This window comes from Malaclemys terrapin, chromosome 2 (assembly GCF_027887155.1).
Source record: "Malaclemys terrapin pileata isolate rMalTer1 chromosome 2, rMalTer1.hap1, whole genome shotgun sequence".
Lineage (NCBI taxonomy): Eukaryota > Metazoa > Chordata > Testudines > Emydidae > Malaclemys > Malaclemys terrapin.
In genome coordinates, this window is record NC_071506.1 from 20,817,542 (window position 1) to 20,836,190 (window position 18,649).

General features: G+C 44.3%; 1 protein-coding gene across 1 annotated transcript in view; it reads right to left on the reverse strand.

Moving 5' to 3' along the window:
- Nucleotides 1-18,649, reverse strand: part of NSMCE2 (NSE2 (MMS21) homolog, SMC5-SMC6 complex SUMO ligase) — a 175,363-nt gene that overhangs the window by 85,074 nt on the left and 71,640 nt on the right. The window contains exon 4 of the mRNA XM_054017380.1: nucleotides 7,106-7,259. Coding sequence (XP_053873355.1) covers nucleotides 7,106-7,259 — 154 coding nt within the window. The remainder of the gene's footprint in view (nucleotides 1-7,105; nucleotides 7,260-18,649) is intronic.

An 18,649-nucleotide genomic window follows, 5' to 3' on the forward strand; every position in this document is an offset into this window, starting at 1 on the left:
GGACTAGATGACCTCTTGAGGTCCCTTCCAACTCTATTATTCTATGATTCTATGATTCTATGACATAAAATGCAAAGTTATGATTCCAAAGTAACCATGACATAACCTCCTTGGGCTCAATCCTGCTGAGCTCACATCACAAACAAGCAAAACATTTAAGCACATGCGTAATCCCATTTATTTCAAGGTGTCTACTCGTGTGCTTAAAGGTAAGCATGTGCTTAAGCATTTCACTGAATCAGGGACAGATCACCCACTCAGCACTTTGAAGAACGGAGACCCTTATGCATTATAGTGGGAGTGTCAGCCATATCTATAGTTAAGGTTGTAGAGCAGTTTCCTTTCTAACCCCATTTGCAGTCATTTAGAACCTCCTGAAATTTTCACACTTTATTAGTACATTTTCCACAATTCATCTGTGTCCAAAAAGTGACTTCTTTTAAACATTTGAACCCTGACAGCTCAGCCATTTTTGAGAGCGGCGGAGGGAGGGGGGGAAGAGGAGGGAATAGTAAAAAATGTAATTTTGCCATAATAGAAGAAATGATTGCACTTCTTAAACTGCTCGACAACCTAAGCAGCTATGAATAGAAAGACGAAATAGCTTAGCAGTGCTCCAATTACAATTGATTTGGATTTAACTTCAGGTGCATTTTTCAAAAATGCATAAGTGACTGAGGAGACTAAGTCATGATTGAGTGAATTAAGAATCTAAGGGACCTAAGGAAGAGCTCTGTGTAGCTCAAAAGTTTATTCCTTAAACCATCAGAAGGTGGTCCAAAACTATCTTTGTCTCTCTTAAGAATCTAAGTCAATTTTGAAAATGGGACTTAGGTGTCTTTGAAAATCACTTGTCATGCATGCACAGTATATTTTGCACAGTTTTTTCATTAAGCTTATGCAACGTGCAGCTAAGGAATGCATCCTTGTGCACCTGTTCATCATGCCTAACTTAGCTGCACAGTGCTAAACAAGGGGTTGAGGGAGAATACCTGCAGTCTGAAAGGTATGCAGGAAGGAACCCTGCTCTGGGGCATCCTATCACCTCTGCTGCTGTGAAGGGTGTATTATGTTTTACCCATCTGATCAGCTCCAAAGGTTCACAGGAGAGGGTCTCTTTCTTGCAGAATTTTCTGAAGTGCATGGTACATTGTGGTCCAGTGATGCCTAGCCAAATAGTTCTGGAGTTTTTGAAAACCCAACAGAAATTATCTCCTTTTTATGCTTTTCTTGCTTTCTTCTTTCTTTCTTTTTTATAATCCAGGAAATTCCATACCAAAAGCTGTATTGAAAGTGTTGAACAAGTTGCATGGCTAAGCAATCAGCAGTGAAGCTGCAGTTCAGGATGCATGTACAACCTTAACACTACCCTTTTGAAAAAAGAAGAACAGGAGTACTTGTGGCACCTTAGAGACTAACAGATTTATTAGAGCATAAGCTTTCGTGGACTACAGCCCACTTCTTCGGATGCATACTACCCTTTTGCAAATGCAAAGTCATTTGTAGTCATTTATATTACAAGTACATGTTAAAGAATGCTTACACATTGTACTACAGATTCAGTATCAGATCATACCTTAGAACAAGAGAGAATTCACCAGATCTTCTATTTTGTAGCTAAATTAACATAAGAGCATAAGAATGGCCATACTGGGTCAGACCAAAGGTCCATCTAGCCCAGTATCCTGTCTTCCGACAGTGGCCAAAGTGAGGTGCCCCAGAGGGAATGAACAGAACAGGTACTCATCAAGTGATCCTCGTTATCTCCAGACTGATTCTTGCCAGCATATTTATACCTGCCCCTGGAAATTTCCATTACATGCATCCGACGAAGTGGGCATTCACCCACGAAAGCTTATGCTCCAATACATCTGTTAGTCTTAAAGGTGCCACAGGACTCTCTGATGCTTTTTACAGATCCAGACTAACACGGCTACCCCTCTGATACTTGATCTATTCCCTCTTGCTCATTCCCAGCTTCTGGCAAACAGAGGCTAGGGACACCATTCCTCCAATCCTGGCTAATAGCCACTGATGGACCTAGCCTCCATGAATTTATTTAGTTCTTTTTTGAACCCTATTATAGTCTTGGCCTTCACGGCATCCTCTGGCAAAGAGTTCCACAGGTTGACTGTGCGTTGTGTGAAGAAATACTTCCTTCTGTTTGTTTTAAACCTGCTGCCTATTAATTTCATTTGGTGACCCCTAGTTCTTGTGTTTTGAGAAGGAATAAATAATACTTCCTTATTTACTTTCTCCACACTAGTTATGATTTTATAGACCTCTATCATATCTCCCCTTATTTGTCTCTTTTCCAAGCTGAAAAGTCCCAGTCTTATTAATCTCTCCTCATGTAGCAGCCGTTCCATACCCCTAATCATTTTTGTTGGCCTTTTCTGAACTTTTTCCAATTCCAATATATCTTTTTTGAGATGGGGCAACCACATCTGCATGCAGTATTCAAGATGTGGGTGTACCATGGATTTATATAGAGGCAATATGATATTTTCTGTCTTACTATCTATCCCTTTCTTAATGAAGCCAAAAATTTTGACTGCCGCTGCACATTGAGTGAATGTTTTCAGAGAACTATCCACAATGACTCAAAGATCTTTCTTAAGTGATAACAGCTAATTTAGACCCAATCATTTTATATTGTGACAAAGTTCCTCTTCTATCTTGGTGGGTCCTGCGCTTATTGGCAGATTTTCTTGCCTCAGAGATTCACCATATAGGTTGGGGAACAGCCCAGAGACCTTCCCCTCCGGAAGAACCCACAGTCCAGGTCAATTGGGAGGTTTGGGGGGAACCCGGGCCCACCCTCTACTCCAGGTTCCAGCCCAGGGCCCTGTGGACTGCAGCTGTCTATAGTGCCTCCTGTAACAGCTGCATGACAGCTACAACTCCCTGGGCTACTTCCCCATGGCCTCCTCCAAACACCTTCCTTATTCTCACCACAGGACCTTCCTCCTGGTGTCTGATAACGCTTGTGCTCCTCAGTCCTCCAGCAGCACACCCTCTCCCTCAGCTCCTTGCGCCTCTTGTTCCCAGCTCCTCACTCTTGCACCACAGACTAAAGTGAGCTCCTTTTAAAACCCAGGTGCCCTGATTAGCCTGCCTTAATTGATTCTAGAAGCTTCTTCTTAATTGGCTCCAGGTGTCCTAATTAGCCTGCCTGCCTTAACTGATTCTAGCAGGTTCCTGATTACTCTAGTGCAGCCCCTTCTCTGGTCACTCAGGGAACAGAAAACTACTCATCCAGTGACCAGTATATTTGCCCTCTTCCAGACTCCTGTACCCCACTGGTCTGGGTCTGTCACAATATGTATAGTTGGCATTATGTTTTCCAATGTGCATTACTTTGCATTTATCAACATTGAATTTCATCTGCCATTTGGTTGCCTAGTCACCCAGTTTTGAGGGATCCTTTTGTAGCTCTTCGCAGTCTGAGCTTGAGTAGTTTTGTATCATCTGCAAATTTTGCCACCTCCTTTTTCCAGATCATTTATGAATATGTTGAATAGGACTGGTCCCCGTACAGATCCTTGAGGGGGGACACCACTATTTGCCTCGCTCCATTCTGAAAACTGACTATTTATTCTTACCGTTTCCTATCTTTTAACCAGTTACCAATCTATGAAAGGACCTTCCCTCTTATCCCATGAAGCTTACTTTGCTTAAGAGCCTTTGGTGAAGAACCTTGTCAAAGGGTTTCTGAAAATCTAAGTACACTATATACACTGGATCCCCCTTGTCCACATGCTTGTTGACCCCCTCAAAGAATTCTAACAACAATACTTAATATGTCCATGGTGCTCAATGGGCCTGATCTAACGTCCTAGTGAAATCAATGGGAGTGTTGCCACTTACTTCAGTGATTTTTGAATTAGGCCCCAAATGGGCAGCAGAGCTGGGATTATATAACCCATTTCCACCTTGATTGAATTGACTCGTTAGCACTGACCCCCCACTTGGTAAGGCAACTCCCATCTTTTTATATGCTGTGTATTTATACCTGCCTACTGTATTTTCCACTCCATGCATCTGATGAAGTGGGTTTTAGCCCACGAAAGCTTATGCCCAAATACATTTGTTAGTCTCTAAGATGCCACAAGGACTCCTCGTTGTTTTTACAGAATTTCTTGACTCCCATCCCTCTGCTCATTCCTTCTCTAGACACACTGGCTTAGGTACCAGTGCACAGGTACCTTCACTTAGGTAGATTCTGATACTATTCTATAAGTGTTCAATCTTATGTCTTAGCATACTATTAACATTTATTGATTATAATCCAGTCGTGCCTAGAGGCCCTATCAGGATCAAGACCTGATTGTGCTAGGTACTGTACAAACACATAGGCAAACACAGTCTCTGCCTCAAAGAGCTTACACTTTTAGCCTCTGACCCTACAAAAACCTAGACATGTGTGTAACTTTAAGCACATGAGTAGTCTCAATGAGTTCAACTCACGTGCTTGCAGATTCAGGTTTTTTTGGGGGGGAGGGTTAAGATAAGTGACATGTGAGGCTAACAAACAATAGAAGAGAAGGAGTGTGAAGGACAAGGGTATCAGGAATAAGATTGCATGGCTACACAGTTAGCTAGTGCACAGTTTGATGGTTCCAAATCATTATTAAATTAAATTATATACATTCTATATATCAATTGAATATGAACAATCCCTGGTAGCTCTCTACCTAACCATTATCATTTGGCAACGTCCTGTAGGCTTCATGGTAAAAGTGGTTCTAAAGGAGACACTGAAGCAAGAAGGAATATTGGCTTTATAGTTCATTTCAGGGAGGGTGTTCATGAACAAGAGATGGCATGGATATATGCATGGTATGGACAAGTGCACAAGGCAGCAGAGTTGTGGTTGCTTTGTGGAGTATAACTTGCATTTCCCATCTCTGATACACTTATATTCTCAGCCATAAAGAGGCATTTCGTTTTCCTTTTGATAACAGAGAGAGAGAGCGCAAGCAAGAGAGAGGTTCCAGTGTGTTTATTTTAATGTAGGATTATTAGAGTGTACTCAAGTTTGCTTGTAAAGTTCATCTAATGTTTTTCCGTTCAACCTTTCGGATTATTCTAAGCATTGTGATAGGCTCAAACGTGATGGAACACCGGATCAAAAACATGTGTGTGACTGCTCCCAAACTAGCACAACTGATCAATAGTCCATGTACAAAGCATACTGGTCCATCCAACATCACCATTCGCATTCTGCTGGCACCCTCTCAATTTGTCTTCAGGGAACAACCAAAACAAAAATCCTAATGGCTATTAAGAGAAATATCAGCTGGGTTTCAGGAATCAGCAACAATAAAATACTCCCCTCCTATAAAAAAAAACAGTCATTCCTATTATGCTTGATTAATTTGGGTGATGTTTAATAATTCTACTGGTTAATACTTGGTCACTTGGCCATAAATAAAATATATTTAGGGCAGGCAATCTACAGCCAAGTACAGGGTGGGAAACAAATCCAGTTTCTGTTATCAAGCTCTTTGTAATTCAGAAACGAACACCTAGAAATCTGGAATTACAACATAATGATTGGCAGCAATAATTTTATGACTATGCAGGAACTGAAGGTTACACTGGTTGTGGTCTTCATCTTGCTATATTCAGTCCCAAGAACACAGTTAGGCTGATAGACCAATGATCATTCTGAAGCTCAGTATCTTGTAAACCATAAAGGATGGGAAACAAATGCCACACACCACTGGAGAACTTGGGTTCTCAATTTTCAAATGATGCACAGCATTCATCTCTACTGACAAGTCTTGAGGCATCAGACCTAAAAATCAGTATCATTATCCTCTCACTCCAGGAGTCTTTCTAGAGGACTGACCCAAAGCCCATAGAAGTCAATAGAAGAGTCTTTCCACTGATTTCAGCGGGCTTTGGATCAGCGACCAAGATTGCAAGTAAAAAAACACTGCTTTATGAAAGCACCCAGCATTTCAGCTTCCAATTGTGTAAATCATTAATCTATGATTCCCGCAATACATGAGCTAACAGTTTATGTTGAAATCCAAATGTGTGTGTGTTGTGGGAGAATGACACAGGGACAGGGGTCAAGGGATGGAAAGCGGAACAATGTGATTCTAAAGTGTAATCATGATTGGACAGGGTGAGAACAATACATATGATTTTAGGACCCATGAATTTTCCCAGCATAGCTGCTCAGAATGATTTTTTAATAGCTATTACAGTCACTGTGCAATAAAAAAACCAAACACACAATTTTGTTGTCTTGTATAAACATAGAACTGCTAACTTCCTAACTTCTCTGACAGCTTGAGCACAATAACTTACAATTTTACCACTTGGTGAATCAACATGAATTAAGCCAGACAGATTTTAATAAGCTACACAGTTACACGGTGCGTGTGTAGAAGCAGTAAACCTGAGAACACACACAGTAAGCATTTTCCAGCAATATAGTTCTACGATTAAAGCAAAGGTCTTTTTAGGGTTGCAACATATCCTAAGTTGTGAAATAGGGGCAATTTGTTAAAACGACAAATGAAAACAGCTTACCTAGGATCTCCTTTTGGGAGATCCTACCAATTAAGAGAAAAGAGTATCTCTAAAAAAAAACAAACATCTTCAAACCGAAAAAAGGGATATGAAAGAAGCTTTATATTGCATATGTATGCAAATAAGACAAGCACTATGACAGATTAAATAAAATCATAAGATTGTTACTTACTGTGCTGTTTACTTAACTATGTGAATGATAAATTTAAATAAGTCCTGTATGAGGAATGCACATAAATAATATATGGAGCTATACCTATCTCATAGAACTGGGGGACCTCAAAATGTCATCAAGTCCAGCCCCCTGTCTTCACTAGCAGGACCAAGTACTGATTTTTGCCCCAGATCCCTAAGTGGCCCCCTCAAAGATTGAACTCACAACCCTGGGTTTAGCAGGCCAATGCTCAAACCACTAAGCTATCCCTCCCCCCTGTTTAAGCGCTCTGTGGCTGGTTTGTATTTTAAAACATTTTAGTAATAAACCAACATATAATATACGTATATAGAACCATATTGTATTTCCAGGAAACCATTATTTTAAAAAATGAAGACTTACACTGTTTTCTCATTCTTTTAAGCTGTTCCATAAAATGTATATATTTTTCATTTCTTTTCAAATCTGAGTCATCGTTTTTGCTTTCCAATGCAGTGAATTTTTTTTTTACTAAATCTTTTAGATCTGGTATATTTTCTGGTTTGTCTCGTTTTATCTGAAAAGAAAAATAAATGCAACTTTGTTACTCGCTATAACATAGTCCCCCAACCCAAAGCAAAGAGAGTAGGTGCAATAATATGATATGAAGTTAACGAGATCTTCTCCAGTCTCCCATTAAACCTATAAAGACTATAACAATCTGGAACCATAACCCCATGGCAATTATTTATATATTCAGTGGTCACCATTAAAATCTAGACAATGAATGCACAGAGACATTTACCTGTGCTGTTGTACAGACAGCATTCCCTCTACTCAGAATAGAGAAAACTGCATATCTCATACTAAACAACTCTAAGTGTAAAGTTTTTAATGGCACCCAGGGTAATGTTGCGTGCCAACACACCTTACTACTATTACTATCTAGCTCTTATATAGCATTTTACAAATGAGGTAAGTACCATTATCACCACTTTACAGATTGGGAATTTGAGAAACAGAGGTGAAGGGATTTCCCCAAAGTCTCTGAGTAAGCCAAAATCAGGAATATAACCAGGTCTCCTGAGCCCCAATCCAGTGTTCTATCCACTAGGCCAGACTTAAGATATGTGACATTCACCAAAGAATAAGTCCCTGTCCCCAAAGAGCTGGCTGGAAAATTTCCCAAACAATGAAATTTCTACAAAAAATGGAGATGAAATTTCATGAAAATTTTTGTCTATGTTTTCCTAGCATTTTCCAACCAGCTCTGCTGAGGAGCTTGCAATCATGAATAGGCACAGTACCAAATAAAATAATACAAAAAACTAATATATAAGGAAACACAGCTTCTTATTTATTTGCATAGCACCAACAGTGAACAATGTGCTTTGCAGGCTGGCAAAGAGTCGTGATCTTTACCCTTCAGAGTATTTGCATGTGGCATGATGGAAGAAGAGAATTTTGGAGGCTGCAAGTGAGGGAACTCACTGTATGAGGAGTGAGAGGCACACTGTCCCAACCATAGGAAAAGCATTTTGAGAATCCAAAAAGAGAGACTTCGATTTTTTTCTTTCATTTTTTAACACTGTGCCGTGTGATTATTGCCCCAGCCAATCGCAAACAGGGATAGACAGACCAAAAGGTTGCATATCTAAAAGTGGAAGGGAGAAACACAACATTTCACTTGAGCCAACCTTACTCTACCTCCCATGATAGATCAACTAGTCCAAAACTAGGTTACCATAGTTACCAAAAGGGTTACCATATTTTGAGTGTCCAAAAAGAGGACACTCCACGGGGCCCCGCCCCCAGCCCCGCCCATGCCCCCGCCCCAACTCCACCCCTTCCCCAAAGTCCCCCCCCCCAACTCCGCTTCCCGCGAACATTTGATTCGCGGGAAGCCTGAAGCAGGCAGCAGGTAAGCTGGGAGGGGGGTAGGGTGGGGGGAGGAGGCGCGGCCCAGTCTGGCCCCCCCAACCGAGCGGCTCCCTCCGGCCCTGGCATCTCCAGCCTGGCTCGGCTTGGGCCCTGGGGTGCCGGCCCCAGGCCAGCCCCCGGCCGAGCACCCCCGGCCTGGACCAGCACTGCCGGCCCGGCCCCAGCCCCCGGCCCAGCACCGCCGGCCCCGGCCCGGCCCCAGCCCCCGGCCCAGCACCGCCAGCCCCGGCCCCCGGCCCAGCGCCCCCAGCCCCGCACAGCCGGGCCCGGCCTGGCCCCCGGCCCAGCACCCCCGGCCCCGCATGTCCCTATTTTCCCGGACATGTTTGGCTTTTTGGGATTTCCCCCCGGACGAGGATTTGAGGCCCAAAAAGCCAGACATGTCCGGGAAAATCCGGATGTATGGTAATCCTACCAAAACAAACCCCATGCATGCAGCAGGGCTGCAAAAGAGAAAACGGAGGCCTGTCAAGGAAGGTTACTGGGTGCATCAGCCAGGTCAAGCCATTACACCATATTCCCTACTGGTTCCAAGAGGTACAAAGCGGCTAGAGACCCCCGGTGTAATTAGGGTTGCCAACTTTCTAATTGCACAAAATCGAACACCCTTGCCCCGCAACCTGCCCCATCCCTTCCCCAAGGCCCCGCCCCTTCTCCAAGGCCCTGTCACCCACTCACTCCAGCCCCCCTCCCTCCATCGCTTGCTCTCCCCCACCCTCACTCACTTTCACTGGGCTGAGGCAGGGGGTTGGGATGCGGGAAAGGGTGAGGGTTCCAGTTGGGGGTGCGGGCTCCGGGGAGGGGCCAAAAATGAGGGGTTCAGGTTGTGGGCTGGGGGAGGGGATTGGGGTGCAGGCTCTGACTGGGCGGTGCTTATCTCAGGCGGCTCCCAGTCGGCAGCGCAGCAGGGCTAAGGTAGGCTTCTTGCCTGCCCTGGCTCCATGCAGCTCCTGGAAGCGGCCGCCATGTCCGGCCCTTAGGTAGAGGCACAGCCAGGCGGCTCTGCGTGGTGTGCACTGCCTGTGCCCGGAAGCACCACCCTCGCATCTCCCATCGGCCATCGTTCCCGACCAATGGGAGATATGGAGGTGGCACTTGGGGCAGCACGCAGAGATTCCCTAATCGCACCTGTGCCTAGGGGCCGCAGGGACATGCCGGTCGCTTCTGGGAGCTGCGCGGAGCCAGGACAGGCAGGGAGCCTACCTTAGCCCCGCTGTGCTGCCGACCAGACTTTTAATGGCCCGGTCAGCAGAGAGTCCCTTTTCGATCGGGCGTACCAGTCAAAAACCAGACACCTGGCAGCCCCAGGTGTAATACTCAATTTCGAGAGCTGAAGAAGCCATGTCTGTGCAGCAGCAGGCTCTTGTGTGGAAGTGGGTTGTGTGAGAATACTCAAAAGGCTACACAGCCCCAGAGAAACTCGGTTGTCCATGAAGGCAGGGCAAATTCATCCACTGAAATAGCAGGTCTGTCAAGGGCAAAGCCAGTTTGGCAGAGAGAGCGCAAGGAGGTGCAGGTTGCCTCTCATGACAATGGGCCATGCAGAGAAATAGTAGAAAACCATGTAGTCTTAAAGCCAGAAAATACTTGCTGCAAGAAAAGCATGACAACAGTTGTACTTGGTGGCCAGCCACAATTACTACCAAGGGTATGTCTACACAGGGATAAAAAACCCACGTCTGGCCCAGGTCAGGTGACTCAGGTTTGTGAGGCTCAGGTTCCGGGGCTGAAAAACTGCTGTGCAGACATTCGGGCTCCGGCTGGGACCTGAGCTCTGGATCCCTGCAGGGGTGGAGGGTCTCAGAGCTCAGGCTCCAGCCCAAGCCCGAACGTCTACACTACAACTTTTAGCCCCGCAGCCCTAGTCCCACAAACCCAAGACAGCTGACCCGGGCCAGACGCAGCCATGCCACAGGCCTTTTATCCCTGTGTAACATACCCCAAGAGAGCATAGTGACTGCACCCACAGGCAGGACACGATATGAAGAAGCCTGGAAAAACCAACAGCAGACCAATGGTCAGCAGCAGGGCTCACAGAGAGCTACAGAACAGCCAAGCAGTAGGTGACTGTGCTCCTAGCACCTGCTCTTTGAGGCAAAGGAGCCAACCAGAAATAGCCATCCCATGCCCAGGGCAAGCAGTGCTAATCGGCAGTATGCAAGTGCTGCATTAACGGACAATTTAGGACTCAGCACAGCAAATCGCTCCAGGAGAGGTTCCGTCACAAAAGAAAGCATCATTGTTCCACACTCAGTTGCAAACTCATGGCCTTCAGAAACAGTAAGCACAAGAAAACAGTTACCAAGTTGAAAAACATGTAAAAACCAGCACAATAGGACACACTATTCAGACAGTGTATGCTTCACACATACGCCTCTCTACAGCAACTTCACCAGACTGCTATCACAGTCGTTGCTTGATATGTAACTAATGGATGTGTGCCTGCACCCCTGAGTCATATCCTAAGAGCAGTCAATCACTAGGACCCACACCCTAGCAATAACGATAGCACATTGACTAAATAACTTATGTAACAGCAGCTGCTTCTGCCGATACTGTCATGCAGACCACAAGCCATGCCCACATTTGTGATCCCAAAGTTGCTAGGGCTCACGCAAGGAGTAAGCTTCAGACAGCTATGTGCCACAGAGACAATGCCAGCCACTCTACACAAACACTTGTTCCTCTCTACAGAGCATCCCACAAGTGAACAGGAGCTCACCACGCACACTGATGCAGTTATGACAGAAAAAAAGAGTCAGAGGTAAGGCACCGAGGACCATGCTGTTCACTTTCTGATCTGCTTGTGACTCATGTGAGTCGACAGCACAGCTCTACGCTCAGGGCACCGTCAGCCTATTGTCCTTAAACAATACACCAGAACCATAAGTGAGATGTATGGCATGGTCAAATGCAGTCGTGATAGTATAACAGTACCTATCTCACCTCTCCCACCCACAACTTCCAGCACTGGAAGCACTTCAGACATGGCATTCAACAAAGGCATGACATTCACGTGAGCAAGAAAACCACAGAAACTAAGGGCCAGAACTTGCATCATTACATTACCAAGGACTGGTGTATGTTCTAAGAGATTGCATTTAGATGACCTCCAGCAAACATGGACTTTACAGCTGACAGAGGTAAATGACCACAGAATTAGCATGTATACAACACAGGAGCGGCAGAAGGTCCCTAAAAGTGGGGGGGCCACAGGCGCTCAAACTGTGGCCCCGCCCCCTGCTGCCCCTTCTTCCTGAACCCTTGCCCTCACACCACCCCCCAACACCTCTTCCCCCCAACACCCTGCCCCTGCTCACTCCTCTCCACCTCCCCCCCATCGTTTGCCCTTACAACTGGTAAAAGGTGGGAGGCCATAGCCTCCTGGCCCCCCTGATACAACATCATCTGTATCAACCAAAGGACAATAGCTCAGTTCCCTCACCTGGTGACGTAGCAAAACCACACTCCGGTAAATCTGGCAAACCAGCAAGAACTAAGCAACTACTTTCTAAAGAGAATGTGAGCAATTCTAGAGATCTTCAAAAGCAGCAATATAATTCCACTCACAAGAGCCATTTCATGAGCGAGATACATTAATTCGTGCTGTGGGCTGAAATCACCTTACTAGCAGGACACATATGGTTGGGAAACGACAGGTGCTCAGATAACACGCATAATATATAAACCTAGCGTCCGGGGCTTTGCCTAGAGCAGAACCCCTCTCTTGGCAACTTAATGAGCACAGCGGGCCCTGACCGAAGCTGTCTGACTGACCGCACCACCTGGCTGGCTGAAGGAGTCAGCAGGTTGATACTTCAGCTCAGTAGCAGCAGCAATCCAGCGGTTGCTCAGTGCATTTCTAGCCTGCTGCTGTGCCTGGTCCTATCCCTGCCTGCGTCTAGCTCCCAGCTTCTTCCTGATTTATGACTCCTGGCTCAGACCCTCGGATCCACCTTCTGACTGTAACTCCAGGTAACCTTTTGGCTTAGGCTTTGGTTTCTGACACCCAGCTCTGGCCCTCTGCTACACCTCGCGGCTGTGACTCCGGTCACACCTTCAGCTTAGGCTTTGGAGTCTGACAATCCTGACTTTGCTCCTGGATTCCCCTCATGTGGATTCAGCTCTAACTGGTAGGATGGACTCTTGCTCCAATCACTAGGCCAGACTGCCTGTGATTCAGTGGTTGACACCTACAGGGCCAGATTAGACAGACCACAGAAGGACATTCCTTTATGTGTAGATCAACAATCACTTAGTTCACACATCCGAAAGGTGAAATTCAAGTCCGGTTCATGTTCAAAAGGAGGGAGATCCTCTCATCACTTGAGTATCAGTGGAACACAAAGTTTTATTGATATACAGTAGAATCCCATTTATCCAAGCCTCTATTATCCGGCTCCTCATATTAACTGAACCACCAGCCATCCCAGGGCTGACAGCAGCTGGAGCTCAGGTGGTCAGCCCCAGGCAGCTGGTGGTTCAGTTAATACAGAGGGCTGGATAATGGAGGCTCGGATAAACCAGGTTCTACTGTATAGGTTTTTATTTTTTCACAAAATGTAAAAACTAAAGATTCTCTGTAAAAACACGAATTCCGTGTTTTTCTATGACGAACTGATTTCTAGGCCCTGATAATAACAAAGTAAACAGGCTTGCTGTGCACACGCAGTTTCTCTCTTGTGATGCTTATGCTGTCGGTGGAAAGCAGTGTAATACAGAGACACACAAAAGTACAAATGCACATAAACCTTGATATCAGTCCCAATTTGCCTTGGTAGGATAGGACTGCAATACAACATATATTGTGTCAGCAGTACACCACAATAGGTACGTACTGGCTCACGGTAGTACTCCTAACCCACTCCTTATTCATAGGGATGTAAGGTGTCAAGAACTATCAACACAACAAAAAGAAGAATGGGGACTACATGAACACTGGGGATGGCAAAGTGACACCCATTCTGTGATGTATTTGCTTCTCAGTCTGTGCAGCATGTCAGATAAATGCCCCCAGAAAAATCTAGAGCCACTGACACCTTGTAACTGTTGGCACCAGTTACTTCAGACAGGAACCACGCAAAGTATGCTAGGTGAATGACCTTGTAGTAGTGCTGTCAGCCAAGAAGAGCATAAGGAGAGATTAATAAGACTGGGACTTTTCAGCTTAGAAAAGAGATGAATAAGGGGGGATATGATAGAGGTCTATAAAATCATGATTGGTGTGGAGAAAGTAAATAAGAAAATGTTGTTTACTCCTTCTCATAACACAAGAACTAGGGGTCACAAAATGAAATTAATAGGCAGCTGGTTTAAAACACACAGAAGGAAGTATTTCTTCACACAATTCACAGTCAACCTGTGGAACTCTTTGCCAGAGGATGTTGTGAAGGCCAAGACTATAACAGAGTTCAAAAAAGTACTAGGTAAATTCATGGAGGATAGGTCCATCAATGGCTACTAGCCAAGATGGGCAGGGTTGGTGTCCCTAGCCTCTGTTTGCCAGAAGCTGGGAATGGGCGACATGGGATGGCACGGGATGGGATGGGATGTTTGCATGTTCTGTTCATTCCCTCTGGAGCACTTGGCATTGGCCATTGTCAGAAGACAGGATACTGGGCTACATGGCCTTTGGTCTGATCCAGTATGGTCATTCTTATGTTCTTATGTAAGAGCATGCTAAGCAACACTTTGCATAGCCATTAGTCAATGCATTGAGAGATGCATTTGATTTTGAAATGGGGGGTGGAGGCAAGTACACCCTCCAAAACAACCTGGAAATTGACATATAATGATGGACTGGGAGCAGTCAGGACACTTGTGAGCAGAGGTGTCGGTTACAACAGCTTGTTTACAGCAGTACCAAAGGCAACAGTGATAGTCCCCAAAAGAAAAAAGCCACATTTATATTTCTCATTGGCTTTGGGTTACAAGAAGAAGACGACACGAATCATACATTGGCCTGTGTGGCTATTAATGATCTAGTCACTGTACCCTCATGCATATTGTACCAGCATTGCTATTTGGTATGTATATTTAGAAACACAATGCAGTTTTATTATGACTGTTGCAACAAAATATTGTGATTACGCATGCTACCTAGGTACGCCTCACATGCCAGCAGACCCAGTCCCCCTTGGTGACAAACCATACCTCCTGACTCTATTGTTGGTAGATTAAATTGTGGTGTGGCAAAACAGCTGCTATGAATAATAATGGCCAGTGCTTGTTTATTGTGAGGTTTCCAAGATATGCCAATGCTGCATGTTACATGCCTGGTTTCTCTGGCTGCATTTTAACAAAGCAACTTGGCCCAATAGTGGGTCTTGCTATGGACCCTCTCCTTGCTCTTGTGAGTACCCCATGAAAGGCAGTTGAGCTCTGCCCCCAGAAACCAGCATATCCCACCAACTTAGTGCATATGCATTTATGTACCATGCCTGTGCCAGACATTGTATCAGGTAGTACTGTAAATGGACAGTTTTTATTTCCCTGAATAGAATAATCAAAGGACAAGGAAGTCAACTGATTAAGACGAAATCCTGATGCCAGTAAAGTCAATGCAAGTTTGCCATTGACTTAAATCGAGCCAGCTTTAAGAACTGGCTGCACAGTGTATGGGACCAGGATCTAAAAGGGCACTAACTAGTGAAATCCCATGTGGACCAGTTTTTTGTACCTTGCCTTTTCCCTTCAAGCATCTCAAAGCACTTTACAAATATTAATGAATTTAGCCCCAAACTAGCTTCACGCAACCACAATCAACCCTATTTTACAGATAAGGAGACTGAAGCATGAAGAGATGAAGGCTCTGATCTAAGGCTCAAAGGGAGATTGGAAGAGCCAAGAATAAACAGGCCAGTCCTGTGCTTTAAGCTCAAAACCAACTTTCTGCTTTCTCCTTTAGGTTAACTGACGGAAAGGTAGCCATAAACAGTGAGCAGATTAGGACGTGGACCTATGGGACTTCTACATTGTAGAGAGAGAGACACACACACACACACAGAGAAGAACAGGCAGGTGTGACATGCTGAACCACTGCAAAGTGGAGAGCAATGTGGCATTTTTGTGGTAGGTAGAATGCAGTTCTTTTATCACAAGCTATTTTATGCCTGTTTCAGAGAGTGAACAATCTGCAAATGTTAACTTTAATTTTCCCTCAATTACCCTAAAGGAGAAAGCAGATAATTAGTATTTGTTCCCATTAGTCTGGGAGCTTTTTCCAATAAAAGTTGGATTTTTATTTTTTTAAAAGACACTGTTTAGAAGTTTAATAGAAATCATTGGTGCCTGGGATGTACAAAGCAGAGTGACATTTATTATCATTTTAATGACATTTATTAGTCCAAGCCTGCTGATGGGCAGAACTTCTCCATTTTCCAGATCCTTTGTTACTTCATTGAAAAAAATGAGGATGACTACAGAGTGATACAAAGCTCAGAGATATGCAGATACCCAGGTATTCATATCCCTCTGGGGCAATGTGAAAAAGGAGCCTACTGCTAAGTCTGAACTCAGAACTATCAGAGAAGATTCGTGCTATAGTTACATTACAGCCAGCCACCACAGGTGGTTTGGGGAAAGTTGGAAGCAGTTCTAAGACTGACTCTGTGACTAACAGCATACTTAATGAATGCCCACCCACCATCATGCAGAGCTACCAACTGGGCAGGACCTCTGACCTCAGTGGGTTTGGTATTGTTATGTGGCTCAACCAAGAGTTTCAAAACTGCCAACTGATACTGGGTTCCTCAGTTTTTGGGGTGCCCAAACTGAGACACCTTAAAGGGGCCTGATTTTCAGAGGGGGGGGGGTATTCAGCATTTTCTGCACTACAGCCCTTTTAAAGTGTCTCAAGTTAAGCACCCAAAAACTGAGGCATCCAAAATCACTTTTTCACTTCTGAAAATCTTGGCCAAGAGACTGTTAGGCCAGAATAAATTAATAATGGTCAGAGTTGGGGCAGCCTTGCTAAGTCCTTCTACCAGGTCTAGGTGACTGTTCTTCTATTACTTAGCAATGGTACAGGGTCAAACAAGTTATAAAGTTTACAGCCCATTTTTTTCCCTACTACGTGCTCTAATGTCAGCCTTTAACTTGCTAAACGATATTTTAGAAATGTGCACTCACTCTGCATGTGCATTTATTTTACCCCAGGGCAAAGTCAAACACTCCTGCTGCAAATTTTATTTATTTTTTTGATAAGCATTTTTTCACTGCGAGGAAAATAGCATGGGAGCTAAGTAAATTTGTTGGTTGAGTCACCCGTATACTTTCTGAATCATGTGAGAACCAACTCTAAGTGAGTCACCACTGTAACTGAATCAGGCTGCTAAGTTTCAGATCAACTTAAACAGTATTCTTCAATGGCTGGCTTTAAATCCTCAGTTATCATATCGTTTGTTGTTATACAAATAAAACACAGCTCTTGGAAACTTTCACAAGGGCAACCTCAAGAATATTGTCACTCTCCAACTGGATTTGCACTAGTTTGAACATTCTCTGTCTCAGTCAAAACTGCCCCAGGGCCCACATCTGACTCAGGAGATTGAACACCTCTCTACATCACGGCTCCAGGGTTGGGACTCAGATTGAGCAACACCTTCCCCAATGATTGTGAAACGCCAAGAGAGGCACATTTATAGAAGCTGACCCACACTTATGACACACAACTTAATAAACTGGGCCTGCACAACAGAAAATTAATGTTCACGTGTTAACAATATCCCAGCAGCCTTGATGGGGAGACAGCTTAGGGGAGAAAAGTCCAGATGTAGCATTTCAAAGGTCTGGTTCTTGATGGTTGCCACTAAACCCATAATTAAATGGTTCAGTATCTTCCCACATGGTTACTTTTCCCTACTCCACACACAGTTGGAGATGTTTAACCTCAAAACTAAGTTAAGGACGCTAGGCCAAATCCAGAGTAATTCCACTGAAGTCAATAGAGTTACTCTGGATTCACACTGGTGTAAATACAAGCCAATTCTCGTCCATTGTCTTTCCTGCCTTTGTCTGATGTAAAAGGGGACCATGTATACTGATTTTGAGCAAGGCGGATTGTGCCCCTTCAGGGGTGCAAATGCAAAAGTTATTTTTTGAACTATACTGGATTAAATGAGCTTTTTTCTTGGTGCTCTTATGCGATGGGAAGAGCACTCAGACAAAAAGCTTATGCTGTAGATCAGGGGTCGGCAACCTTTCAGAAGTGCTGTGCCGAGTCTTCATTTATTCACTCGAATTGAAGGTTTTGCGTGCCAGTCATACATTTTAACGTTTTTAGAAGGTCGCTTTCTATAAGTCTATAATATATAACTAAACTATTGTTGCACGTAAAGTAAATAAGGTTTTTAAAATGTTTAAGAAGCTTCATTTAAAATTAAATTAAAACGCAGAGCCCCCCCGGACTGGTGGCCAGGACCCAGGCAGTGTGAGTGACACTGAAAATCACGTGCCGCCTTCAACACGCGTGCCATAGGTTGCCTATCCCTGCTGTAGATTGTACTTCCCTACTCCGCATATTTTAACATGCCAAGTGGTCTTTAGTTCACAGGGCATCTGGGGAAACTATGCCGTCTATTCCTGTGAACATCATTTTTCATCTTCCTTGTCTCTTTGGGCACTGTTTTGGGAAGGATGGAAGGCTGACAAGGAGGAAAGGAAGTGGGATCAAAGTTAAATACTTGTATTGGATATAGTTGCCATCAGTGGGACAGTGCCTGATTACAAGAAACTGCAATAAACACAGGCATTACAGGTGGGGTTTTATAAAGTGCAGAAACGAGGAAAGTCAATGAGAATCATGCATCTAACTCCCTTTGAAAACCCCACCCCTACCCGTTTACAAAAAGTGTTGGACTGGGTTTCTCTTCTGGCAGCATCCAAATGACTTTTTCTTCTGAGCTTGCTTAAGACTCTTGTATATATATACACAAGCCAAAACAAAAAATCCCACAAAACAATGGTCTTAAATATTTAATTGTGCTTCAGAACAGGTAGGTGGGGTTGATGAATGAAATGCTCATT